The sequence below is a fragment of the Perognathus longimembris genome, chromosome 8, assembly GCF_023159225.1.
Source record: "Perognathus longimembris pacificus isolate PPM17 chromosome 8, ASM2315922v1, whole genome shotgun sequence".
NCBI lineage: Eukaryota > Metazoa > Chordata > Mammalia > Rodentia > Heteromyidae > Perognathus > Perognathus longimembris.
In genome coordinates this window covers 18858389-18884197 of record NC_063168.1, presented here as the reverse complement: position 1 = coordinate 18884197, position 25809 = coordinate 18858389, and the positions used below count along the sequence as shown (strand labels likewise).

The window sequence follows — 25809 nt, the reverse complement described above, 5'->3', positions numbered from 1 at the left end:
GGGGAGAGGAAAAGGCGGAGGGGGGAGAGACAGTGCTCAGGCCCTTAGTTCAAGCCCCAAGTCTGGAAAAAAAAATTCTCATATTAGGGTCAGAGATATAAAGGATAGTTATTACTCCTGCAGGAATGTTAGAAAATAGGTGTATTATTAGGCAAAGAAAATTTAATCATACAATCAAATTATTATTGAATGTTTATCATTGATTTTTTTTGACAGTCCTAGGGTTTGGACTCAGGGCCTGAACACTGTTCCTGGCTTCCTTTTGCTCAGGCTAATACTAGACCTCTTGAGCCACAGTATCACTTCTGCCCTTTTCTGCTTATGTGGTGCTGAAGAATCGAACCCAGGGCTTCATACATGCAAGACAAGCATTCTACCACTAAGCCATATTCCCAGCCCCTCATTGATGCTTTTATTAATTATATTTTACTTAAAATGATACTTTAGTTTTCAATTCCAATGCGGAATTTGTAAAATTCAAACAGCCTAACACTACTCAAAACAACTATGAATATGTTTGATATTTATTTCTCATTTACAATACTACTGGTTGACATTTAGTTGTTTCTTTTTCTTTTCTTTTTTTTTTTTTTTGACAGCCTTGGGACTTGAACTCAGGGCCTGTGTACTCTCCTTGAGCTTCTTTTGCTCTGGCTTCAAACTGCAATCTTCAGATCTCAGCCCTCTGAGTAGGTAGGATTACAGGTGTGAGCCACCAGTGCCCAGACAAAAGCTATCTACAAACAGCAAATTATATTCTTGAATTAAAAGATAAAAATTAATATCCTACTGGAATTATAAACCCCCATGCTACAACTGTAAATGGCACAGTAGTCATAAAAAGATGGAACAGTTAAGCCATTAGATACAGTATGCTTTGATCTAAATGTTGATGTCCTCCCAAAATCATGTTGGAAATTAATCTTTAAGGTAATGGTGTTAAGATATTGGGCCTCTTAGAGAAAGTAATCATTAGGTCTTGAGGGATCTGCCCGTAGGATAAGATTTACTGTTCTTGTAAAAGAGTGTCAGAGAATGAGTTTGTTTGCCCTTTTGCTATGTGACTACACAAAGATGCTATCCTTGAGAAACAGCCCTTTACCTGGCATGGAATCTGCCAGCTCCTTGATCTTGACTTTCTAGCCTCTATACCTGTGAGCAATCAATTTCTGTTACTTATAAGTTACCTAGTCTAAGGTATTTTGTTACAGTAGGCCAAGAGGCCTACGGCATGTTAAGAGCTAGGACCATGGCTCAAGTGACATATGATCTACTTAGCAAGGCCAAGAACCTGAATTCAGATCCAGGTTATTGGTGGTGTTAGAAGGACACCCATTCTAAAAATACACTCCAACTAATAAATGATCAAAAACAGTAACAAAAAAAAGTGCTCAAAGATAGAAAAGATGTAGCATTAAAAAAAAAACAAACTCACAGAGTATTGTGTGTCTCGTTGCTGACATTGTTATGTAATATACAGTAAAGGCTAATAATTATATTAGAAAGAATGTTATTGAAATAAATACATTAGTAGCCAGAAAGGACTGGCAAAGAAGGAATTAAATATAGAGAAGAGAATCATTTTGCATCTCTCATCTTACAAAAGTAGAGTGAAATTCGATTTTAATTTCAATGTTAGCTTTCAGGTTTTTACAAAATGCTATTCAAAAAATGAAAATAAGATATAGAACTCATGAATTACACTGTAACTCCTGAATTACTCTATCAAAAGTCTAAAAGTGGCAAAACACAGATCAGAAAGGATGAACTATACAACTTGTGGTCAGGATAAAGGGGAAAAACTGAGAGGGGTAATGTGGTTCAAAAAGAAATGTACTCTTTACCTGAGTCGTAACTGTAACCCCTCTGTACATCACCTTTATAATAGCAATTTAAAAAATAAGAAAGAAGATAGGAAAGGAAAATAATAAAAAAATATCCAAAGTGGAAGTATAAAAAATGTTTAAAAGTATGTATTTCATCCACACATTGACAAAATAAATTTAAGTATATTTAGGTTGCTTTATGCTATAATTAAAGATTATCTCCTGCTTCTTTTGTCTTTTGACTATTATTAGATTTGATCTTAAAATGCTAAAATCTACTAATTGCAAATTTTTCAGAGAGCTAAATGATATATTGTATTAGAAATATGTATGTAAAAAATAAAAATAAAAGAAAGCTGAGTGGAATTATCTTTTCTTGGAAAATAATACAAGTGGAATTTTCAACTTCACAGAAGAGCAAACTTAAAATGTAAATAAAACCCCAAGCCCCCCTCCCCCCCCACACAAAAAAATCCAAACCTGTAATTTTCGCTGCTTTTTCCTCTTGATTCACACGGTTCTCATCATCATCTTCATTGTCTTCTTCAAAGTCATCTAAATTGCCAATGTCAGCCTGTTTCATACTCATCAAGCTAGCCAAACTTTGCATATCTTCATCCCTACATCAATTATTCAAAATATAATACTCAGTTCATTGGATGATATTGCTTGAAAAATTTTCTTATGGAAATACAGGTTAAACATTCCTAATCTGAAAGTCTGTAATCCAAAACATTCCAAACTCCAAAGGTTTTTGAATGCTAACAGAATGTCACACATGGAAAACCCATACTTTACCTCCTGTGATGTATCTCAGTCTAACTCCAAATGAATTAAAAATGTTATATGAAATTATTTTAGGTGTATGTGCATAATAAGGTACATAAAACATAATGAATTCTGTGTTTAGACTTGGGTCTCATCCTTAAGACATCTCATAATATATATGAAAATATTTTAACATTTGAAAAATATCTGAACTTTTCTGGTCTGAAGCATTTAGATAAGGGATACCAATCTCTAGCATTAATATAAGCAAATCAGCCTTTTTAAATTGCTGTATAAGAATACTGAAAAAAACTAAGCACATATTTATTAATTTTCAATGATAGGTATGATCAGTAAAAAGCAAACAAGACTAAAATTAGTTTAATACAAATATTTTCTTCATAGAATTCAAGTATGAAACATGAAATCTGGAAACATAAACTTGTTTTTAAAAAAACAGTAGGATGGTGTAAAAGAGAGAGTTGGACTTTAAAGTATTGAAACTTTCAAAAGGAATTGGTTAAAGATTTTCAAAGTCCATGAATCCTTCTGAGTTTGTGGGTCAGAAGGAAGGAAAGTAGAAACATTAGTAAATATTTAAATCCTACCTAAATGGGCAGTTTTTTCAAAAGGGTCATGTCCAAAAAGTTTTAGAACTACTAAAACCTAAAACCAAAAAATCACCTAAGAAGAAATTCCAGCCTTTTAAAAATTATAAAATTAAAAAAAAATAGAGGTGGGTACAGGTAGCTCATGCTTGTACTCTTAGCTACTCAAGAGACTGAGATCTGAGAATTTCAGCTCAAAACCAGCCCGGGCAGGAAAGCCTGAGACTCATCTCTGATTAACTACCAGAAAACAAGAATTGGAGTTGTGGCTAAAGTGGTAGAGCACTAGCTTTGACCACAAAGAGGCTCAGGTACAGCACCCAGGCCTTGAGTTCAAGCCCCAGGACTGGAAGGAAGGAAGAAGAAGAAAGAAAGAAAGAAAGAAAGAAAGAAAGAAAGAAAGAAAGAAAGAAAGAAAGAAAGAAAGAGAGAGAAAGAGAGAGAGAGAAAGAAAGAAAGAAAGAAAGAGAGAGAGAAAGAAAGAAAGAGAGAGAGAGAAAGAGAGAAAGAAAGAAAGAAAGAAAGAGAGAGAAAGAGAGAAAGAAAGAAAGAAAGAAAGAAAGAGAGAAAGAGAGAGAAAGAGAGAGAGAAAGAGAGAGAAAGAAAGAGAGAAAGAGAGAAAGAGAGAGAGAAAGAAAGAAAGAGAGAGAGAAAGAAAGAAAGAAAGAAAGAAAGAAAGAAAAGAAAAGATATTCATGGCTTATTAAGAGTGAAAAAGCATGTATTTGATACAATGTAGTTTTTAATTAGAAAGTATTTTAAATATAAATTTATACGGTTTAAAGTCATTCAATTTTTTGATTTGTTATTATCTTAAATTTCAAGTAAAGTAACAGTGAATAACATTTTTCTAACATATTATAAGCAAATGAATTTTCAACTTGATAGGTTTCTTCCACATTCAGATAGAAAAATTAAAATACTTCTTTTAATATAAAGTACTGTTTATTAACATTTACTTATCGAAATATAGTATGACTTTGTAAATAAATAAGTTTTTAAATTTTCATTTATTTATTCTCAAAGTGATGATAAACCAATTTTTAAAATTGTTCACACTTTATTTCAAATAAGCTTAGAGTTAACCTTTTTTCCCCTCTGAAATAAATTTCATGATTGAGTCTTTAAGAACGAAAAAGTTAATAATCATGAGTCTCTCATCAATAATAAATAATAGGGATGTAAGTTTAAGACATATCATTCTTAAAATGTTAACCTGCTTACTAATCATGATTTTAATTTCCTCATATTTCAACCCTGAACATTTTTGGTAGAGTAGATAATGAGGAAGCAGTGAAGAGGAGGTGGAGAGGGAATTTGGAATGTGGAGAGAATTCTTACTCAACTAAAATGGAGACATTTGGTTTAGCTGAATTTCCTCTCACACAGATCACAGCAAACGATGCTGATTCACTCACGGTTTCTGCCCAGTGGCAGCAAGTCCACCCTCCAAGGATCTTCTCTGAAATTGTTGTCTCTCTTCTTTCTGTGTTTCCTTTCCTTTCCTTTTTGCTTAAACTTCAGGATAAGAGCTTTATTTTTAAAAGGTTTCCATTCTGGACTGTCTCACTAACCACTCTCACTAAAAATACAATTTCTCAGAGAGGAGGTGTATAGTTTCAACTATCAAGTCATTTTCTGTCACGTAGATGAGTGTCAAACATCTCAATTTGAGTGACAGAATCCAGCCTTATCAGTCAAGTAGACATAGCCAATTTTAGTAACCACATTCCGATGGGTCAAATATGCTTGGAACTGTAATTCAGACAGACTTAAATGTTCATAGCTGCCTTTTCCTTTCACCTTTAATAGGAAATTCTTGGCACAAAATTTCTATTTATCCTTCCACTCCAAGTATTTACTAACTTTTTGATTATATCTATAACATGTACTTATTCACGACAATTAGATGCAATGACCAGAGGGAATCTTCCTTTTTTCTTCCCTGTTCTATGTATATTCATCTTATTAATCTAGTTAGAATTTTACTTTCTAAGAAAGAATTACTTATTTATAATACACAGGGTTCCACTATGTCACCCAAGTTAGCTTCAAAACTGCAATTCTCCTGCCTCAGGTTTTGGAATACTTGAATACAGAAATGCATCGACCTACCAAGCTCAGAAATTTACTCTGCATCTAGAAACCTTAGTACAATGATCATTCCAAATCGAAGGTAATATTAGGTTTGGGAGTAATATTTTTGGATTCTTGGGCCTCAATGGTTTTATTGTCTCATTCTTCTGGAAGGCGGCCCTACAAGCACATACCACTGAGTCCAGGTGAAATGATTTTTGAAAAGAAAATTATTATAATCGATTGTCCACCTACCTATACCTTCCTAAGCAATTTCTGAAAGGCTTGGACAAGAAATATGAATCGGCAAAAGTTCCCTTATTTCTCTCATTCTTAAAACTTTTTATTTGGGGTTCATCTCATTTCTCAGTTGCATCATACAGCTCTAAAAATTTATCTGTAGCACTTTAGTGTACAGGCTGCCGCACTGAAGATATTAAACTATATTAAGACAAATACTTCTGATTCCTATAATTCCCAGTCCATTATTAAGCTAGCTGTAATAATTTTTGTATTATTGTTCATTCTCTGTAATCAGCAGGCTATTTATAAATAAAAAGTAATTCATTACATTCAGCCTCTTAAACAAAGAGTGGTATGCTATAGTCTTTGCCAGTTTAAGTTTACTCAGTCAAAAGCTATTATCTATGATGTTTCTTGAAACACAATGTCAATGAGATAAAATTAAAAAGCTTACGTGGCTTTTCCTTCCCGAAGGAAAATACAAGATAATGAAAACTGGAGAGTGGCAGAAACAACTTTTTTAGACAATGGCTTGAATTTTAACTTGACATCTGTCTGAGTTGGCATAGGGCTTGCATATTGTTTCATATTGATGCTGCTAGTAGCAAGAGCTTTCCTTCGACCAGAAGGGGATTCCTGGAAGAAAACAAATAAACACTTAGGTAACTCAGTTCTTTTAACAGCCAGTATTAAAATCAAATACTAACTGAATCATGAATTCTTTTCTTTTGAGATACTGGTGGTCTGAGCTTATAGCATATAGAGTCTTATTTCCACCCAAGTTTGTTACTGACATCATAGCCCATAATACTCTCTTCCCTAAGATCATATATACTTTTCAAGAAACAGTTTCTCAAGTCTCATGTACCTAGCAACACTGCAAATTAACCACAGCGGGTCTCAAAATTCTTCCCAAGACAGCGATTGCCAATTCATTAGGAATAGAACACAAAATGAAATCTGTTTGTACCAACATGTTTAAACATTCCACTAATAAGACACTGTGTTTTGTAATTATTTTTAGAATAACAGCCTTTAGAAGACAGCAAAATAATGATGGGGCATTATTAAGTACGTACATGATTCCCTGTAAATTCTGGAAGGGTATGATGACAAAGCATAATCTTTGTGTTCTAATAGTAAGGGAAAATTCTTAGATGTAGGATAAATTGTAATTATGTAGATCTGAGGTCATATACTATTATTATTATTATTATTATTTAAAGTTGACTGATATGGTTGTTGAAAGCAACATTTAAGGCTTAATTTCTAAGCTGAATGACCTTGTACAAGTCGGGAAATTTGTGCCTCAATAACCTTACTTATAAAATAAGCACAGTCTAAAATAGAACCATTTAGTTTCTGCAATTCTTTTCTAAGAAATCACTGTTTTTCAACCAAAACAGATAAGGGTACCAATAATATTAGAATTATTATTTAGTAAATCTTATTTCATCCTGTGAGTGACAAATTTGCTTAAAATAAGGATATAGTAATTCAAGTAAAATATTAAAACTTCTTTAAAAACCTAATGTTTCTGTTCTGTAGAATAAGTACAAATGTAATGTACCATCTCTGAAGAATACCTTGTATGAAAATGTGGTCTTATCTGTCAGATTATGTACAGCAATATTATACAGAACTATTAGTGCATGTAGATACCTTATGAATGAATTTCAAAAATGCATCAAGCTCTTGAGAAGGATTTAAGCCCTCTCAGAAGAAATACTTAAGAATATGCAAATACCCTCAACTGAATCAAGTTGAACAGATGTGACTATCCCAAACAATACAAGTGTTCCTTCCCTGGTCGCTACTGTCAATCAAAGAATAAGATTAAGGTCCAAGGTTCTGACAATGTGCAAAATGAAAACGTATGATGAGGGAGTATCAATTTATTATACTGATATGAACAATAATCTCTTATTGTACCCTTAGAATAGCTAACAACTGCTACATATAATATAGGATTTAAAGCCTCTCTTTAGCAAGTATTACATACAAATTGTCACATATTATTTTCAGTATTTGTTGAACAAATCTGTTTCTCAAAGTATGACATTGATTCTTTAATGCAATTATTGAATTTCATAACAAAATAATCAACCATAAAATTAAGATAATTGGAAATAAGCATAATTTTGAAAGTTCAGTTTAAGGACTTCTTTTGCAGCTGGATTTTGATAATTAACATTCACTCAATTTCATGTTTTGGAACAAAAATTATACAGGAAAGTTTTTCTGCTCAACTAAGGTTTGTGACAAAAATAGTGTTTTCACATATTTGGTAAACTAGTGTCTCTGAAACAATAGATAATAAGCCCAATAATTCCTAAACATAGATCATTACACCACTTAAGCAAAGATCTAGTTGTTTTTCATAACTACTTGTAACTGTTATTTCTTTGAATCTAACCTATTAAACTTAGCATAAAACATACCTAGATTACAATATAGCACTAGCACTTATTCATTTTGGCAGGTTTATTTATGAATCTAAGCCTTGGCTTCACACTCTAAGATTGGAAAGTACTTTTAAAAGTTGAATGATAACAAGTATTGATAAGAATGTAAAACAATGCAAACTTTGCTAGAGTATCAGTTTATAGATTCTTCAGGAAACAGATTACCTTATATACCTTATACCTTATATACCTTATATACCTTATATAACCTTATATAACATATTACCTTATATAACTGAAAACATGTACCTCTTATCACTAAGTAATTCCCATCTTAGAATATATCAGAGAAATTTTTGCAAAAATATATTTAAATATATCATATTTAGCCTATAACTGGTATTCAAAAATAGAATGGTTTTGTTTGTTGGTTTGTTTTGTATGTGTTTGACAGTACTGGAGCTTGAACTCAGTCCCAAACTCTCAGTTGCTTTTTTTCCCCACTCAAAGCTGGCTTTCTACCAGTTGAGTAATACCCCCCTACTTGTGGCTTTTGCTAGATGATTAGAGATAAAAATCTTCTGGACATTTCTGCTTATACTTGCTTTGAACCTGGATCCTAATATTTCATTCTCTTGAGTAGCTGGAATTACAGGACTGAGCCATCAGTGTTCAGCTGTCTCTATTAATCTTTTATAAATTATCTAACCTGGCTTATTACATTTGTGTTACAAATAATCTAAGAGAATCTCTAGTCTTGAAATGAGGAAAACTGATAAGTGTACAACTCAATGCAAGAAATAATGTAGTTCTATTGTTAAAAGTGAAAATGAGGCTGGGAATATGGCCTAGTGGCAAGAGTGCTTGCCTCCAACACATGAAGCTCTCGGTTCGATTCCCCAGCACCACATATATGGAAAATGGCCAGAAGGGGCACTGTGGCTCAGGTGGCAGAGTGCTAGCCTTGAGGGGGAAGAAGCCAGGGCAGGTGCTCAGGCCCTGAGTCCAAGGCCCAGGACTGGCCAAAAAAAAAAAAAAGTGAAAATGAGACATATAGACAAAAAATGAGACCCCTTCATTTCCTTCTATGCCTAAAATGAATTATTTACCTCCAAAGCACCCAGTCCAGGCACAAAAATTAATTGTCTCCAATTTTCCAGCAAAAACCAAGAACTTGGAGAAGTAGCTCAAGCAGTAGACTGCCAGCAATGAGCAGAAAAAGTCAGTGAGAGTGTAATGCTAAGAGTTCAAGTGTTCGTACTGGCACGCACATATACAAATACACATACACATGGAAGAGAAGAAGGAAGGGAGGGAGGGAAAAGGAAGGAGGGAGGGAGGGAAAAAGGGAGGAAGGCAGGCAGGCAGGCAGGCAGGCAGGCTGTGAGACTCTGAGATTGAAGAATGATATTATATTCAGGAAGTAGAACATCACCAGTACTTTAAGGTTTTATTTTCCTGCCAAACTATATTCCTCCCATTCTTTATCTTTTCAGTATTGGACTTAGAACATCTGAGCCTCACAGTCCTTTGGCTTGTTTGCTTAGCTGATGCTCTACCACTTGAGCCATGTTTTTTGATGATTATTTTGGAGATGGAGTCTCTTGGACTTTTCTGCTTAGGTTGGACTTTGTAGCCAGATCCTCCTAAGTACCTAAGATAAAAGGTGTGAGGCATCAACACCTAACCCTTCCATTCTTTTCTGAACTCTGATTACTCTTTCTCTTCACTTTGCAAAAAGGTTTTCTTAACTCTATGTAGTCTCCTACAGATTAGTGGGACCCTAGTTGAGACTGCAACTCTGGTAGTAACTTGTAGAGTTGAAGCCCTGTGAGATATGAAAACTGAATATAACCTAAGTCATTTCTGGACTCCTGGCCCAAAGAAACTATGTCAATCCTGGTACCTAGCAAATTATGATATGTCTAACTTCAATGTCACCTTGTTGATAGCCACTGTTGAAATATCTGACTTGGGCAGATGGTGGAAATCTGACCTCTTGATTTGGTTGATTGGAGGAGTGCCAGAAGCAGCAGAAATGTTTGATGTCGAAAGTACTAGAGTTTGAACTCAAGGCATTGAACTTGGCTTGACTTGCTTACCTGTCATCTGAACCACAATGCCAATCAAATTTTTTTCTGGTTATTTTGGAGTTGGAATGTCATGGATTTTATGCCTAGACTGGTCTTGAACCAGAGCTATCCAGATCTTAGACTCTTGAGTAGGTAGTACTATAATTTTGATGGATAAATTATGATGAGCCCTTTTATGTGTCAAAGTAGAAAACATTTTTAGAAATGATTATAAAAGATATTCCTTCCTCTTATATTTTTCCTTTTATCATATTCTCTTTTTTAAAAAATATTTTTATTATCTTTAACAGTTGTACAAATGACTGGCATAACATTCTTGAAGGCAAAGATTTTGTTTAGAAGGAGAACTTTCCTGGAGAGTTCAGAAAGATGAATTAAAAAGCTAAAAGGCTATTTCTTGAGGCAATACTAAATGTTATAGTTTCAATTTTCTTTTTGATTTGCTGAAAATACTAAGATTACTGACAGGATTCTATTTTAGAAGCCCTTTATATTTTGCTAGTCCTGGGGCTGGAACTCAGGGCCTGGGCACTGTCTCTGAGCACTTTACCACTTGAGCCACAGTGTCTCTTCTGACTTTTTCTGTTTATATAGTACTGAGGAATAGAACCCAGGGCTTCACGCATGCTAGGCAAGCACTCTACCACTAAGCCACATTCCCAGCCTTACTTCTGTATATGAAGAAACTTACTGACTGTTTCAACTCCTCTTCTTGAATAATTGTGTTATGGAAAAAAATGGAAGTTATGGGTATTCAAAAGTGTTTCTGCTGTATAATTGCAGAAAGGTAGTTTATGTACACATACAATTTTTTCGACAGTGTGAGAGTCTAAGAGGTGTTTCACACATAATGTTACCTACACAAAAGTCTTTAAGATCTATGTAATTACTATTTAGCATACAGAGACATAACCAGTAGTTAAGTATTGTGCTTTGGGGTAATGTACCCACACTGCACATTGTTTCAAATTCAGTTGTATGTGTTTTCCAAAATTATATTGTTATCATATCCTTCAATAAAAAGTAGAAAGGTGATCAAGGGCTGCCACACATTCAGTAAAAATTTAAGCCTAAATTCTGGCAAATTAATTCTAATGTCAATTTCTATATTGGTGTATTAACGATTCTTGGGACATTTCAACCTTCCATAACCAATTTAAAGAGTAAAGTACACTTTTCTGTTTGCAGTTTACCAGCACCAAAAAACAATTCTAGTATTTATTTTTAGGATCCCTCTGTTCTGCCATTATCAAGAAAAAAAGTGATTATCTGTGCCTCTACAGGGGCAACATTCACTTACCATCAAATCTCTTTAAAACTGACTTCAACACCCTGTTTCTAATAATTGTCTCATATTGATAGCTTTTGAACTTCTCATTGTTCTGAACTCATGTACATTTTGGTACTATGATTAAATTCCAAGCTGTCTCCAGTCATTTTCAAAATGATCACAGATTGATGTTGTTTTTGTTCCTATTGAATAAGAGCCACTATCTTTAATCAAATAAAAATGAAGGATTAAAAATAATATAATGCTAAATGAATAAACAAAATGAGACTCATACACTAGAATATTATTCTAGTAACATTAGAATAATATTAAAAATACTTTATAATATGGTTATATTACTATGTAACCATAAATGATACTGATATTCTATTATTAAGTTCTTTACAAAGGAATTACATTTTGGCACTTTCTGGGGCACATTAACAATGTTGTATAACCATCATCATTGTCTAATTGCAGAACTTATTGCTCATTCCAAACAGAAACTCACTGTATTCATTAAACAATAATTCCCAATTCTCCTCTTCCCCCTCAAGACCTGGTACCCTTTACTGTATTTTCAGTCTATAAATTTGCATACTCTTCATGTAAGTGAACCATATGATTTATCCTTTTGTGTTTCACTTAGCATAATGTTCTTTTCTTTATACCTGAACCAACTTCAGGTATTTTGTTATAGCAACACAAAATGAACTAAGACACATGCCTAATGCTTGCACGAAATTTTTTCAATGGGAAAACAGATGTATAATCTTCTTTACATAGCATAATCTTTCTATATAAAACAACTTTCTGTACTAAATAACTTAAAGAAAAGAATATTTCTGTCTCACATTTTTAGAAATTTCTTCATGTTATATTTCTTTAATGTCTAGTTTCTAAGACATCTACTGTCTTAGATATGACATCTACTGTCATATCCAATCCATGTGATATATTTTTTCTTTTGATTAAAATATATAAACAAAATCATAGATAATTGACATATAGTTGAAAAAGACAGGAATATTTAAATAACCCTCTCAGATAATCATTGCTCTTCATATTTGATATTATGCCCAAACTCTTCAAATAGTAGTTTCTTAAAAGGTTAATGATAATACAGAATCAGAAATCTTGTCAATAAGTTTTTAAGCTCGGGTAAAGTAAAATCTATCGTTCTATCATGCATAAATCTTTCAACATGCAAAATTTTATAATCTTATACTTTGGTCAGGAAAATACTGATTCTCTGAATTGTATAGATATTGAAAACTTTATTATATACATTTTTACATCACTCTCTATTCTATCAGAATAAAAACTGTAAAATTGCCAAGCTAAAAAGGATGGATTCAAGTTTTCCAGGAGTGTAATTTCCCATCAAAAATCTGAATTTTATCAGACACAATCCATAATTTCAGTTGCTTACTTTTAAGTGATAATTAACTGTTTAGTATGTTTTAAAGTCTATCAATGCTAAAGATCCAGTTTGTCTATAAATCTTTTTTTCATGATAACACATTCTAAGATGAGGGGATGTTTACTTTCATTTATAGCTCAAATAATAGCACAAGTGCTTTTTCTTGACTAACTTTGTGCTTTATGCACACTTCTCATTTTCTAAGAGTATGATAAAAAGACTAGTACTCAACTGTTGAAATGTAAGCCTTACTCTGATGATACAACTCTGGAGTCACATCTTTACGAAATGAGGGTATCTTATCAAGCTTTTGCCTGGGGGAAATGGAAAATGCTAGACTTTCCTGTATTTCCATTCAAAGGTAACAGCAGTAAATCACAGGTTTAGTAGAAATCTTCACTAAGAAAGCTATGACAAATGCATATCATCCAAAATACTTGTTTTCAGTTATTACTATTAATATTTTGTTTTAGATTCTATCAGTGCCATTTTAAGAGTACATTTTAAAATGTAACTTTTTTCATATATTACCAATAGTGGTTACTATGCCATCTCATCTGAGCAATCAGATTAGACAACTTTCCTAACAAAGTTTACACAACTCACATTGACCTAAGCTCTTCAATTTAGTAGTTCTTAAGGCTTATCAAGATTGAAGACAGGAATGATGCTCATGGTACATACTTGTATTTGTGAGTTCTCTAAGTTCAAGTTTAGTCTAGGGTACATAGCAGAAGTTCGTCTGGGAATATGGCCTAGTGGCAAGAGTGCTTGCCTTGCAAACATGAAGCCCTGGGTTCGATTCTCCAGCACCACATATATAGAAAACTGCCAGAAGTGGCGCTGTGGCTCAAGTGGCAGAGTGCTAGCCTTGAGCAAAAAGACGCCAGGGACAGTGCTCAGGCCCTGAGTCCAAGGCCCAGGACTGGCAAAAAAAAAAAAAAAAAAAAAAGCATAGTGGAGGTTCAAGACAAGCTTGGGCTATAGGCCTTAACTCCTGAAGCTGTCTCAGAAAAAGAAGAAGCAAAAAGAAAGGAAGAAGTCAAGAGAAGAGGAAAATGTGCTGTCATCAACAAAGCCATGTCACGCTCTAAATGTTTTGTGTGTTTAGATGCTATGTTGTTGTTGTTGTTTTTTTTTTGCCAGTCCTGGGCCTTGGACTCAGGGCCTGAGCACTGTCCCTGGCTTCTTCCCGCTCAAGGCTAGCACTCTGCCACTTGAGCCACAGCGCTGCTTCTGGCCGTTTTCTGTATATGTGGTGCTGGGGAATCGAACCTAGGGCCTCGTGTATCCGAGGCAGGCACTCTTGCCACTAGGCTATATCCCCAGCCCCTAGATGCTATGTTTTGACATCACCATCAACATGTAGTAAGTACCTGTTGTATTATTACATAATACATCACAGTTTGTGGCACATACCCTTTTATCATCTAATTCTTGATTCTGTACAAGTCCTCCTCCTGTCCATCAGAACTTTCCTGGTATTCCATTGACTCAGAGCATCAGGAAATAAACAGGCAATTAAAATTCGAATCAGCATTCTAAGAATGTTACTAAATTAATGCTGGCCTTCAAAGTTTCAGTTACTAGATCTTAAGATTACAATAGATATCACAATTATACAATTATCTTACAATGTAAAGAGTTAAGACCCAATTCTATATGTGAATGTTAATATTCTCTGCGTACTCAAGAAAAAAACATCAAACCAGATTATGTGGAGTTTGAAGTCACTTTAGAAGTTTCTTTTTTTTTTTTTTTTTTTTTTTGTCAGTCATGGGGCTTGAACTCAGGGTCTGAACGCTGTCCCTAAGTTTTTCACTCAAGGCTAGCACTCTACCACTTTGAGCCACAGCTCCACTTCTGGTTTTCAGGTGGTGAACTGGAGTGTCACAGACTTTCTTGCCTGGCTCATTTTGAATTGCAATCATAAGATCTCAGACTCCTGAGGAGCTCTGATTACAGGCGTGAGCCACTTGAACCAGCTAAGAAGTTTCTTAATCCAATTTGACAGCCCAATGCAGGAACAACTTATACTGTACTTAACAGAGTTGTTTCCCAGTACTTTTCATACAAATTCCACCCAGAATCAAGACTTCAGACTTCCTGAAACAAAATAATTTGGTAGTACAATATCAAGGCCAACAATTTTGCTTTATCTATTCTACCATATGTCTTGGTTTCTTTTTTTCCATTTAGCTCTGTGATAAAATTTTAAACTTTATTCTAAAGTGATAAAAAGTCATTCTGGAAGTCAAATATTTCTAACTTTTTCAATATTGTGATGCTGGTCCTTTGAACTGTCACAAGTGAAGTATTTCTCAGGCCATGTTGGTAAGATCTTTGCTTCATCAACAGACCAAAATGGAATAGAAGAGAATTTAATTTGAAATTCATGGAGCAATTAAATGCTAAAGTAGACAGGCCATAGGGAACTCTCTCAACCACAAAGAATTAATTAGAAACCATATCAGCTAAAATAACCAACTTAGATGGTTGGATGGAAGAGAATTTGGTAGCACAAATATAAGAAAGAATCAAATGAGGTGCATAAATAAAAATTTAAAATTTTGTCCAGACATTTATTCCTAAGCATTGATAAAATTACTATATTGGTTCTAGAATAAAATTAAACTCTCCCTTTTAAGAAATTCCAAGTAAAAAAACCTCAACTTTCTTAGAAGGAAACTGCAGATAGCATAAAATACAAATTAAAGTATCAGGTCAAAGTCTAAGACCCGTTAGAGGTTATTCAAATTGGAAAGGAGAAAAAAAGTGACTCTCAAGTTTCTGTTCACATTAAATTTGTACTTCTTCTTTCCCTCCTTTTCTTCATCATCTACCCTTCCTGCCTTGACCCCCACCCACATCCCAGTATCCACTATCAATTCAAAATGGATCAAAAACCTGAATGTAAGACATGAACCTATTACAGGAAGTAGTACAAGAAACAAAATAGAAGGTTGGTAGGACTGAAAAGAACTCCAAAGATAAGGAAGCAAAACACCTCTTCTTCATTAGTCTTAAGGTATTTATAGGACCCTATATTCTTTACCTCCCATATGGTGTATACAGGCACACATCTGAGGGAAGCTGGAAGGAGGGCACAGAATGAGTGGAAAGCAGATGGAAAAAAAATACAGTAGAGGGGGGCCAACAGTGGCTATGGACATTGATGAAAGCAAGCTAACCAACTCAAGGGCAGCGGAGGGAGGGAAGAAATGAGAGAATAAGGAGGAACAGATTATGCTAAGCAAAAGAAAAGAAATGTGCACATCACCTGACCTGGAAACAATTGTTTTATTGTTAATATTCATAGAGTTCATAAGCATTTTAGACTAAAATGTCCATCATTGGGAAGGTTTAAAAAATGATGAAAGCAAGTAGGGGGTGGGTTGGGGCGGGGGGAGGTGGGAGAAAAATGAAGAAGGGGGCAACAAGTACGACAAGAAATGTTTTCACTACCTTAAGTATGTTACTGTAATCCCTCTGTATATCATCTTGTCAATAAACAAATTTAAAAAAAGAATAGAGGGTTGGAGCTCGAACTCTGGAAGAGTACATGCTTACTATGCACAAGGTTCTGAGTTCAATCCCCAGAACCAAAGGGGGAAAATAATAAAAGATAAAAAACATCTTGAGGGCTGGGGATATGGCCTAGTGGCAAGAGTGCTTGCCTCGTATACATGAGGCCCTGGGTTCGATTCCCCAGCACCACATAAACAGAAAACGGCCAGAAGTGGCACTGTGGCTCAAGTGGCAGAGTGCTAGCCTTGAGCAAAAAAGAAGCCAGGGACAGTGCTCAGGCCCTGAGTCCAAGCCATAGGACTGGCCAAAAAAACAACAACAAAAAAAACATCTTGAAAGACTAAAGGTGCAAGGAAACTACCTATGTAAGAACAAGACTTTCATCCATTCTACTCAGAAATCTTGCAAGCAAGAAGTTGGAATGGAATATTTAAATACTGAGAGGGGGGGAAATAAAACTCCAACCTAGAATTCTGGACCCAGGGAAATTAATTTTAAAAAAAGGAGGAGGAGGAGGAGGAGAAAAAGGGGAGGAAGAGAAGGAGGAGGAGGAGAAGGAGGAGGAGGAAGAAGAGAAGGAGGAGGAAGAAGAGGAGGAGGAGGAGGAGGAGGAGAAGGAGGAGGAGGAGGAGGAGGAGGAGGAGGAGGAGGAGGAGGAGGAGGAGGAAGAGGAGGAGGAGGAAGACCACATTCTCAGAAAAAAAGCATTTACCAATTAATTCAGCTTGCAAGAAATGTTGAAAGAAGTTCTTCACAGAGAAATAAAACCATATAGAAAAGAAATTCAAATCTATAAAAACAAAAAGCATCAAAGACTGAATAAATAACAGCAAAATAAAACCTTTTAAATTATTGTTATTAAGTAGTTGCATGAAGGAGTTTCAACTCCATGTCAAGTTATATTCACAATGTGTCTTGGTCAATGTCACCACTTCCTTGTTCTCCCTATTTTCCCCTTCCCACTCCTACCCTCAAGTTACATAGTTCATTTTCTACATAATGTACACTGAATATAATGACTACACTTGCTCATTATTCTTCCCTCTGTTCTTGTGCCTCCGTTTTTACACTCCCAAAACATGTCTCCACTTCTTGACATTTGTTTTGATAAACAGTACCAGCTGTTTAGAGGAGTTACACCTTCAGATTCATCCCCTAAAAATACTTTTTGTCTTAATTGATCTAACAAAAAATAATTTTTCAAATAACAATGTTATTTTTAATGACATAGTCATATGTGTATATATATGAATACTTTTATAAGTGAAATGAATAACTATATGATAAAAAGGGATGGGAGGAGGAAATATAATTATTTTGTTATAACGTACACACACTACCAGTAAAGCAGTACAGTGTTATTTGAGCCTGGATTGGTCATAAAGGTGTATTGCAAACTCTGAAACAACCACTAAAATACAATTAACTGATAAGCTAAGAAAGGAAAAAAAATGTAATCATAAAAATGCTCAGTAAACACAGGGCCAAGCAATATGGTGTATTTAGGATCACAGCTATATAGGAAATTGTAAGTTGAAGAACTGTATTTGATTTGGTTTGAGAGATAATGACACCTACATGAAAAATAAAAGGGATATGGGTACAGTTTCAGTAATACAGTGTATGCCTTGTTTTAAAAAAAGAACACAGAGCAAAAGCAGACATTAGAGACACTAACAAACCGGATGCAACTAATAAAAGTAAAATTTATTTTGCTAATGTTCTGAAGATGCTAATTAAAGAACAGAGATTGTTAAAAAAAGAAGACCCAACTACATGTTCTTTACAAAAATCCACTTTAAATATGATATACAACTATTAAAAATTTATTGGTTTTAAAAGGGAACATGAAAGCTTACAGATAATCCTACCAAAGAGAGAAGCATTATAAGATTTTGTTGTTTTTCTAATTTATTTATATCATACGAAAACCTGGATCATATATATATTTATAAACTGTGTTTTTCATTAAGATATAATGAATATATTTCTCCATCAATAAATACCATGCCACAATGCCATTTTTTAATGGCTACAAATATCCTATTGTATGAACGTACAAATTTAGCTAATCCCATACTTTTGGACATTTATCATTTTTGTTTCTGCTGGCTGAGAATCCAAACCAGGCAATCAATCTGTTACTGAGCAACATCTCCAATGAAGTGAAAAATCCACTTAGCTATGTATTTACACTCATTAGTTCATGAGGATTACTGGTTGAATAATTATATAGAATATATATGCAGTTATGTATTTTATGTATCTATATACATGTGTGTATATATATATATTTAAGTGTTTATTTAGCTTACAGTGGTAGAGATTACACCCAGGGCCGTGAGCAGAGTAGACGTTCTACCATAGAGTTACCTCCCGAGCCTAAAAAGTTTCCAATGCCAAGGTGGGATTTTTTTTTTCTGGTTCTGGGATTTGAACTCTGGACCTCGGCACTGTCCCTGAGTTTCTTTTGCTCAAGGCTAGCATTCTATCACCTGAGTCACAGCACTACTTCTGGCTTTTTCTGTGATTAATTGGAGATAAAAGTCTCACTAACTTTCCTGCCTGGGCTGGCTTCGAACCACGATCCTCAGATCTCAAACTCCTGAGTAGCCAGGATTATAGGCATGAGCCACTGACATCTAGTTTAGGACTTTGCTCTTGCTTGCATAACCTGTGCTCTTACCACTTGAGTGAGCCTTCAACCCAACTTTTTGGTGTTATTTGTAATGGAGTCTTGCAAGGCTTTACTGCCCAAACTGGCTTCCAACCACAATTCTCCAGATATCAGCCTCTTGAATAGCTAAGGATTACAAGTGTTAACCACAGGCTCTCAGCTTAAAAAAGTTTTCACATGACTACTGTTAATCCTCTAGCAGTCATACCAATTTATACTCCTATCAAAAGGTGTATTTGGACCAATAATGAGTCTTAATTTCATTGTAACATATATTAGTTTTTATTTTGTGGAGATAAACATATGCATGTTTTCATCAGATTGTTTCCTAGTGTTATGGAAAGTTCTTCTTTAGGGTTAAAAATATAACTCAATGGTAAAGCACTTGTCTAGGTTTTTTACTTTTATCAATAAATTTAGTTTTAATTCTTTTTCTAAAGAGATGAAGAGTAACTTTTTCCAAAATAGTTCCAACACCATTTTTAACAATTTTCTCTTTCAAGATGATTTTTGAAGGAGTGTAGGAATCTTCCACATAACTAACTCATGCTTACAATTTGCTGAGGCTTTTTCTGTACCTTTAGGATAAAGTTAGAACTCTTTAATACAGCAAAGCTTTATGGAATACTGCCTAAGATTCTTTTTATTTTTAAGTGAATAACTCAATAGTTTTTACTATTTTCACATAATTTCTCAGTATCCCTCTTGTCTAATTACAGAACATCCTCTCCAAAGTAAACCCTGAAAACCATCATTTTCATGATGTCTTGTATTTGCTTAAGATTCTACATGAGGAAAATCAACTGTTCCTCCCCAGTGTATCTTTTGCTCTTAAATGGTGTTAAGCTGATCAAGTTTTTTTTTTTTTTTTTTTTGTGGCAACATATCTTCAAAACTGGAGGAATTTGGAAGGAAGATCTTTCTAAATATGGTGCAAAGTCAGGACATAGCTTTAGAGGTTTTTTAAAAATCTCATTTATTCCTTACAACAATCCTAAATTGTAGTGAAGTACTTGAAATATATATTAAGGACTACTACTGTCTGCCAAAGTAAAACAAAAAAAGTACAAAAATTTCTTAAATTTTTAATGGTCAACTTATATTAGGTCACTTGACAGTAAGTACATCCTTCTGTTTTTCCACTGTAATATTGTTTATACAGTCTCTGGACAATTTCCAAATAAAAATATAATTTAATTGCCAATAAATTTTTTTTTCTTTCTTTTTTTTTTTTTTTGCCAGTCCTGGGCCTTGGACTCAGGGCCTGAGCACTGTCCCTGGCTTCTTCCCGCTCAAGGCTAGCACTCTGCCACTTGAGCCACAGCGCTGCTTCTGGCCGTTTTCTGTATATGTGGTGCTGGGGAATCGAACCTAGGGCCTCGTGTATCCGAGGCAGGCACTCTTGCCACTAGGCTATATCCCCAGCCCGCCAATAAATTTTTAATCTGGATTTTTACGTTCTATGCAGCTGAATAAAATCACTACTATGTTACAAGTCAGTAAACAGTAAAGACACTTGTATATTCATGTTCATTAACACATTATTCACGACAGCCAAATTATGGCAACAGCCCAGATGATCTACAATGGATATGTGGATCAAGAATTGTGTTACACATATACAATTGAATTTCATTCACCTATTAGATGTGTAAATGGATGATGTAGAAAAAAATTAAGTGAAGTAAGGCAGGCTCAGAAAGACAAACAAGTATGTTTTTTCTATCATATGTGGAACCTAGATCTAAAATACAAAACATATACGATAACATATACAGGGTTTTATATACAGAAACAAACAAACTGAAGGATAGTATACTTAGGGGAGGAGTACAAATGTCTAACTTCTTTGAACAACTAATGAATTATTTAACAAAATGTATACCTGGAAAGCAAAAACACGTTTTGGGGGGAAGAGACAGCACCCAAATGGAGGGGGTGAGAAAATGCAGTCAATAATTTTATTCAATGTGCATTACATAAAAATTGAAGGAAGGAAATTGAGAGGAAGATAGGAGGGAGAAAATGGAAAACAATGGAAGGGGTCACACTGACCAAGATGCATTGTACACATATCCTGACATGGAACTGTAACCTCTTTGTTCAACTATTACTTATTAATTTTTAAAAGGGAATTCTTAAAAACATACTCACTACCCTCACAATATTGGAAAATGCTTTTTGTTATTAATAGTAAAAAACAGCTACATAGATTAGCATGAACAAACTTTCAATCCTCAGTACCATCCTCAGGAGATTGTTCATTGAACATTCAGTTTTTATGATGCATTGATTTTTGGTTAACTCATCTATATTGCTTTGCTAAGTGTCTACACCACTATCATCTTTCCCCTGCATCTCTGCAATAAAAGGAATAGGTCACATTATATACACAGATAGATATTATCACCATAGATAATATTACAAGAGATTTCAGTATTAACAAATCCTACATACTGGTTAGAATGCGTCTCCTGCCAATATCCTTTTCTGCTATATGCCTGTTTTTCTTCAGTCATTTGGGAGAGTATGGCAATTTCTTTTACAATAAATGTTTACTTTAATGTAGTATCAATTTGTTTCTGAATATACAATAAATGATGCATATGACTGTCAACCACTGACAATATAACCTTTGATGTTATAAATAAGAAAAAGCTGAGTTTTCTACTACCTTAGATATATCTTATTATTGGAATAAGTAGATTAATAATTTTTTAAGGATGCTAGAATACATGAGGACAATCTAGGGTTTAAGGCATAATAATATGGCTTCAAAGCATTATCATCACCATTACTACAAAAAAGACAAAGCCATTCTGTTTGTGCAAAGAAGTGGAGAATAAATAACTCATTTGCAGTCTGTACATGACTAATAAAAACTTGAGTGTCTACAATAAGGTGGTAAAACAGCATTTTTAATACTATGGATACACTGTTTAAATCTGAAGGCAGTTGTTTCTAGATACTGGTCATACAGAAGCTTCTTCTCCAAGGAGCTATGGTAACTCTTTCTGGCTTTATGACTAGTTTCAAAATTGCCTAGAGGTCTAGGTCTGGTGGTATATGCTGGTAATCCCAGAATTTAGTGAGTCGGAGGCTAGGTGGAGGCAGGACGATTTCTGAGTTCAAAACAGTCTGGGCTACAAGTTCTGGACCAGTTTAGCCTGCATAGATTGTGTCTCTAAATAAATTAATAAAGCCTACTAGAAGGATAGAGATAAAGTTACATTGTTATGAGAAATTCCTTGAACTTTTAGATTCTGGTGATACAGAACACAATTTATACAAATTTTTACCTGCTTTTGAACCACGAGTTGGATGTTTCTTTAACATGTTATTTTCCCCTTATAGGTAACTTTTTAGAAAAGAATATGAAAAGTGAGGACAGGAGATATCCAGGTCCTCACACGCATGTCTTAACTTCATAGCTTCCAGTATAATTAAATATTTTTGTATACTTAAATATTTTTGAGAGAATTGAGCTTGCTGCAAGGCAATCTCTCTCTTTTAGATTAACAAAATCATATAGATAATTACTATAGCTTTCTGTGAAGTTTTTGGTAGGTGATTTCTTCAAGTATTTTTCAGCTCCAGGGTGATTAAAAACATTTAAAACTTTCTAAAGTTGAAAGGGCATTAATTAACCATTAAAATTTAAAACTGAACAGTCATATATAGTTACATTGTTATTCATTAAAACAGCACAAATAAAGGGAAGTAAATATTTTTAAAGATCAAAGTAATATGTTTTTAACCAAAAAAATTCAGCAAGCCCTGTTAAAATGCAGTGTTTCATATTTCAAATCCCTACTACTTTAAGTAATTTATGTAGTTATAGAGCCTTTTTTGGGGAGGAGTGCTGATCCTGGGGCATGAACCGAGGACCTGGGGCATGAACTGAGGGCCCCGGGTGTTATGTTTGCTTAAGGCTAGAATTCTACATCTTAAGCAACAGCTCTACTTCCAGCTTTTTGGTGGTCAATTGAAGATAAGAATCTCAAAGACTTTCCTGCCCAGGCGGGCTTCGAACTAAAATCCTCAGATCTCAGCTTCCTTAATAGCTAGGATAAGGCATGAGCCACTGGTGCCCAGCCTTTATAGGGACTTCTAACATGGTTGGTGTAGATATCCAATAGACAGTGATTTGTAAGAGCTGTATAACTGGCAGGATGTAGCTCCGGGGTAGAGTTAAACGGGGCTTTTTTTTTTTTTTTTTTTTTTGCCAGTCTTGGGTTTTGAACTCAGGGCGGCCTGAGCACTGTCCCTGAGCTTCTTTTTGCTCAAGGCTAGCACTCTACCACTTGAGCCACAGCACCACTTCCAGTGTTTCAGGCATGCTAGGCAAACATTCTACCACTAAGCCCCATTCCCAGCCACTAAATGGTGCCTTTTTTTGTGCAAGGCCTTGGGTTAGATTCACCAGCACCAGAGGAGAGATAGTTGTGTAATTTACTAGTCCTAATCACAGATAGAATTATATTGGTGATTTCTCAAGCATTAAATATAATGGAAAGAGATTTAAAAAAATCACAATCTATCTCTCTGTTTTTTCCCCCAGTGTTAGTAGCCCCTCTGTAGTTGACTTTGACAATAAAGGAAAAAAAGTGGAAAAATGAAAAGTTATTTTTAGAAACTAAAAAAGTAAACAACTTTATATTATGGATTTCTCATGTCTAAATTATTTTTTGTTACATTTGCAGGGTTCCATTTGCATATGTCAGATAATGAGTACATTTCCTTTCATACAGTGTCATCAGTTACCTCATTCTCTCCCATTCCCTTCCTCCATTTCCACCCACAAGTAGCATACTTCACTTTCTTCAGTGTCCAGTGTGCTCCACTGCTGCAGATTTTTGCCCCTTTTCCTTGGATTCTGTGCCCTCCCCTCATACTCCAAACAAAGTGCATGTGACTATATACCATTTATAAGATAAAGAATACAAAGTCATTAGAAAAAGAATAAACAAATTAAGAAAAAAGTTCTTTTATCTTTCAAGTTTGTTTCAGTATGTATATTATTTTATAGACATATGGAGAGGTGCTTGGGTATTATACCTCTGTGATTCTCTCCTAAGACTATCTTGTTCTGTTCTGTGTGTGAGTACCTAGATCCTCTGTAATTTATCATATCTCAGTGTGTTTTAGATCTACCTTCAGCACATCAGGGAGAACATATTCCACTTGTCTCTGATCTGGGTTTACATCATTTAACATGACTTCTTCTAGTTCCATCCATTTCCCTGCAAATGACATTATTTTATTCTTTCTAATGGCTGTGGAAAATTCCATTGTATACAGGTACCACCTTTTTTGGATCCACTCATCTATTGTGGGGCTATTATGAATAGTGCAACAATAAACATGGATGTGTAGGTGTTTTTTTTAAAAATCATATTCTGTCACATGATGCTCAGGGTAGACGCCATGGAGTCATATGACTGGGTCATAGCGAAGGTCTATGTTTAATCTTTTGAGGAATCTTCATTTCTACCAAGCGTGCAGTATGGTTCCTTTTCCCCACAACCCCACTAGCATTTGTTGTTGTTAGAATTCAAAATGTAGGCCAATCTAACTCTGGGGTAAATCTCAGGGTTGTTTTGATTTGCATTTCCTTTATGGGCAGGGATGATGAGCATTTCCTTATGTGTTTCTTTGCTACTTTTACTTCTTCTTCTGAGAAGTCTCTCCTTAGCTCCCTTGCCATTTTGTGATTGAGCTGTTAAGTTTGGGAGGGGTTAGTTTCTTGAGCTCCTTATATATGTTGGATATTAGGCCTTTGTCTGATATATTGCTGGTAAAGATCTTTTCCCAGGGCTGGAAATATGGCCTAGTGGTAGAGTACTTGCCTCATATACATGAAGCCCTGGGTTTGATTCCTTAGTAATACATGCATAGAAAAAGACAAAAGTGGTGCTGTGGCTCAAGTGGTAGAGTGCTAGCTTTGAGTAAAAAGAAGCCAGGGACAGTGCTCAGACCCTGAGTTCAGGACTGGCAAAAAAAAAAATATTTTTTCCAATTGGATGTCTGTGTTTCTAGTTTAGTAACTCTGTCCTTAGCTTTACAGAAATGTTTTATTTTAATATTGTTCAATTTGTCTTATCTCTCTTTTATTGGTTTTGCCACTGGTACCCTATTCAGTAAGTTCCTACCTGTACTTATAAGTTCGAATGTCTCTCCTACTTGCTCTTGCAGTAGTTTCAGAGTTTCAGGTCTGAAATTGAAGTCTTTGATCCACTTTGAACTGATATTAGTGCATGGTGGTAAGCAGGGATCCACTTTTGGTTTTCTGCATATGGCTGCCCAGTTTTCCAAAACCAATTGTTGAAGAGGTATGTTTTTTCCTACTGTATGTCTTTGGCTCCTTTGTCAAATAATCAGATGACTGCAAGTATGTGATTTCGTTTCTGGGTCTTCTAATCTGTTCCATGGATCTTCAGGTCTATTTCTTGTATCATGATACCACCCACATTGCTTATTTTGCCTAGAACTGCTTTGGGTATTCTAGATTTTTTGGTTCCATATTAATTTTTGGATTGTTTTCTCTACTTTAGTAAAGAATGTCATTGAGACTTTGATGGAGATTGCATTGAGTTTGTATATCATTTTGGGCATTTTCACAATATTGATTCTAAGAACATGGAAGGTCTTTCCATTTCCTGGTATCCTCTTTGATCTCTTTCCTTAGATTTTTATAGTTTTTACTATAAATACCTTTTAAATCTCTAGTTAAGACCTAGGGTTTCTTTCTTTTTTTTTTTTTTTTTTTTTTGAGGCTATTGCAAATGGGGTTTTTTCATGATTTCTCTTTCTGCTTATACACTGTTGGGATACAACAAAGGCTAATGATTTTTATGGGTTAATTTTGTATCCTGCTACTTTGCCAAAGTAG

The 25809-nt window shown here is 34.7% G+C and overlaps 1 protein-coding gene across 5 annotated transcripts in view; it reads right to left on the bottom strand.

Annotated features, from left to right (window-relative positions):
• The window catches only part of Ehbp1 (EH domain binding protein 1), a 270123-nt gene that overhangs the window by 150940 nt on the left and 93374 nt on the right, over window positions 1-25809 (bottom strand). For all 5 annotated transcript variants that reach the window (XM_048352600.1, XM_048352599.1, XM_048352602.1 and 2 more), the window contains exons 6-7: window positions 5976-6157; window positions 2307-2446 (exon numbers count right to left, since the gene is read on the bottom strand). In XM_048352600.1, coding sequence (XP_048208557.1) covers window positions 2307-2446; window positions 5976-6157 — 322 coding nt within the window. The remainder of the gene's footprint in view (window positions 1-2306; window positions 2447-5975; window positions 6158-25809) is intronic.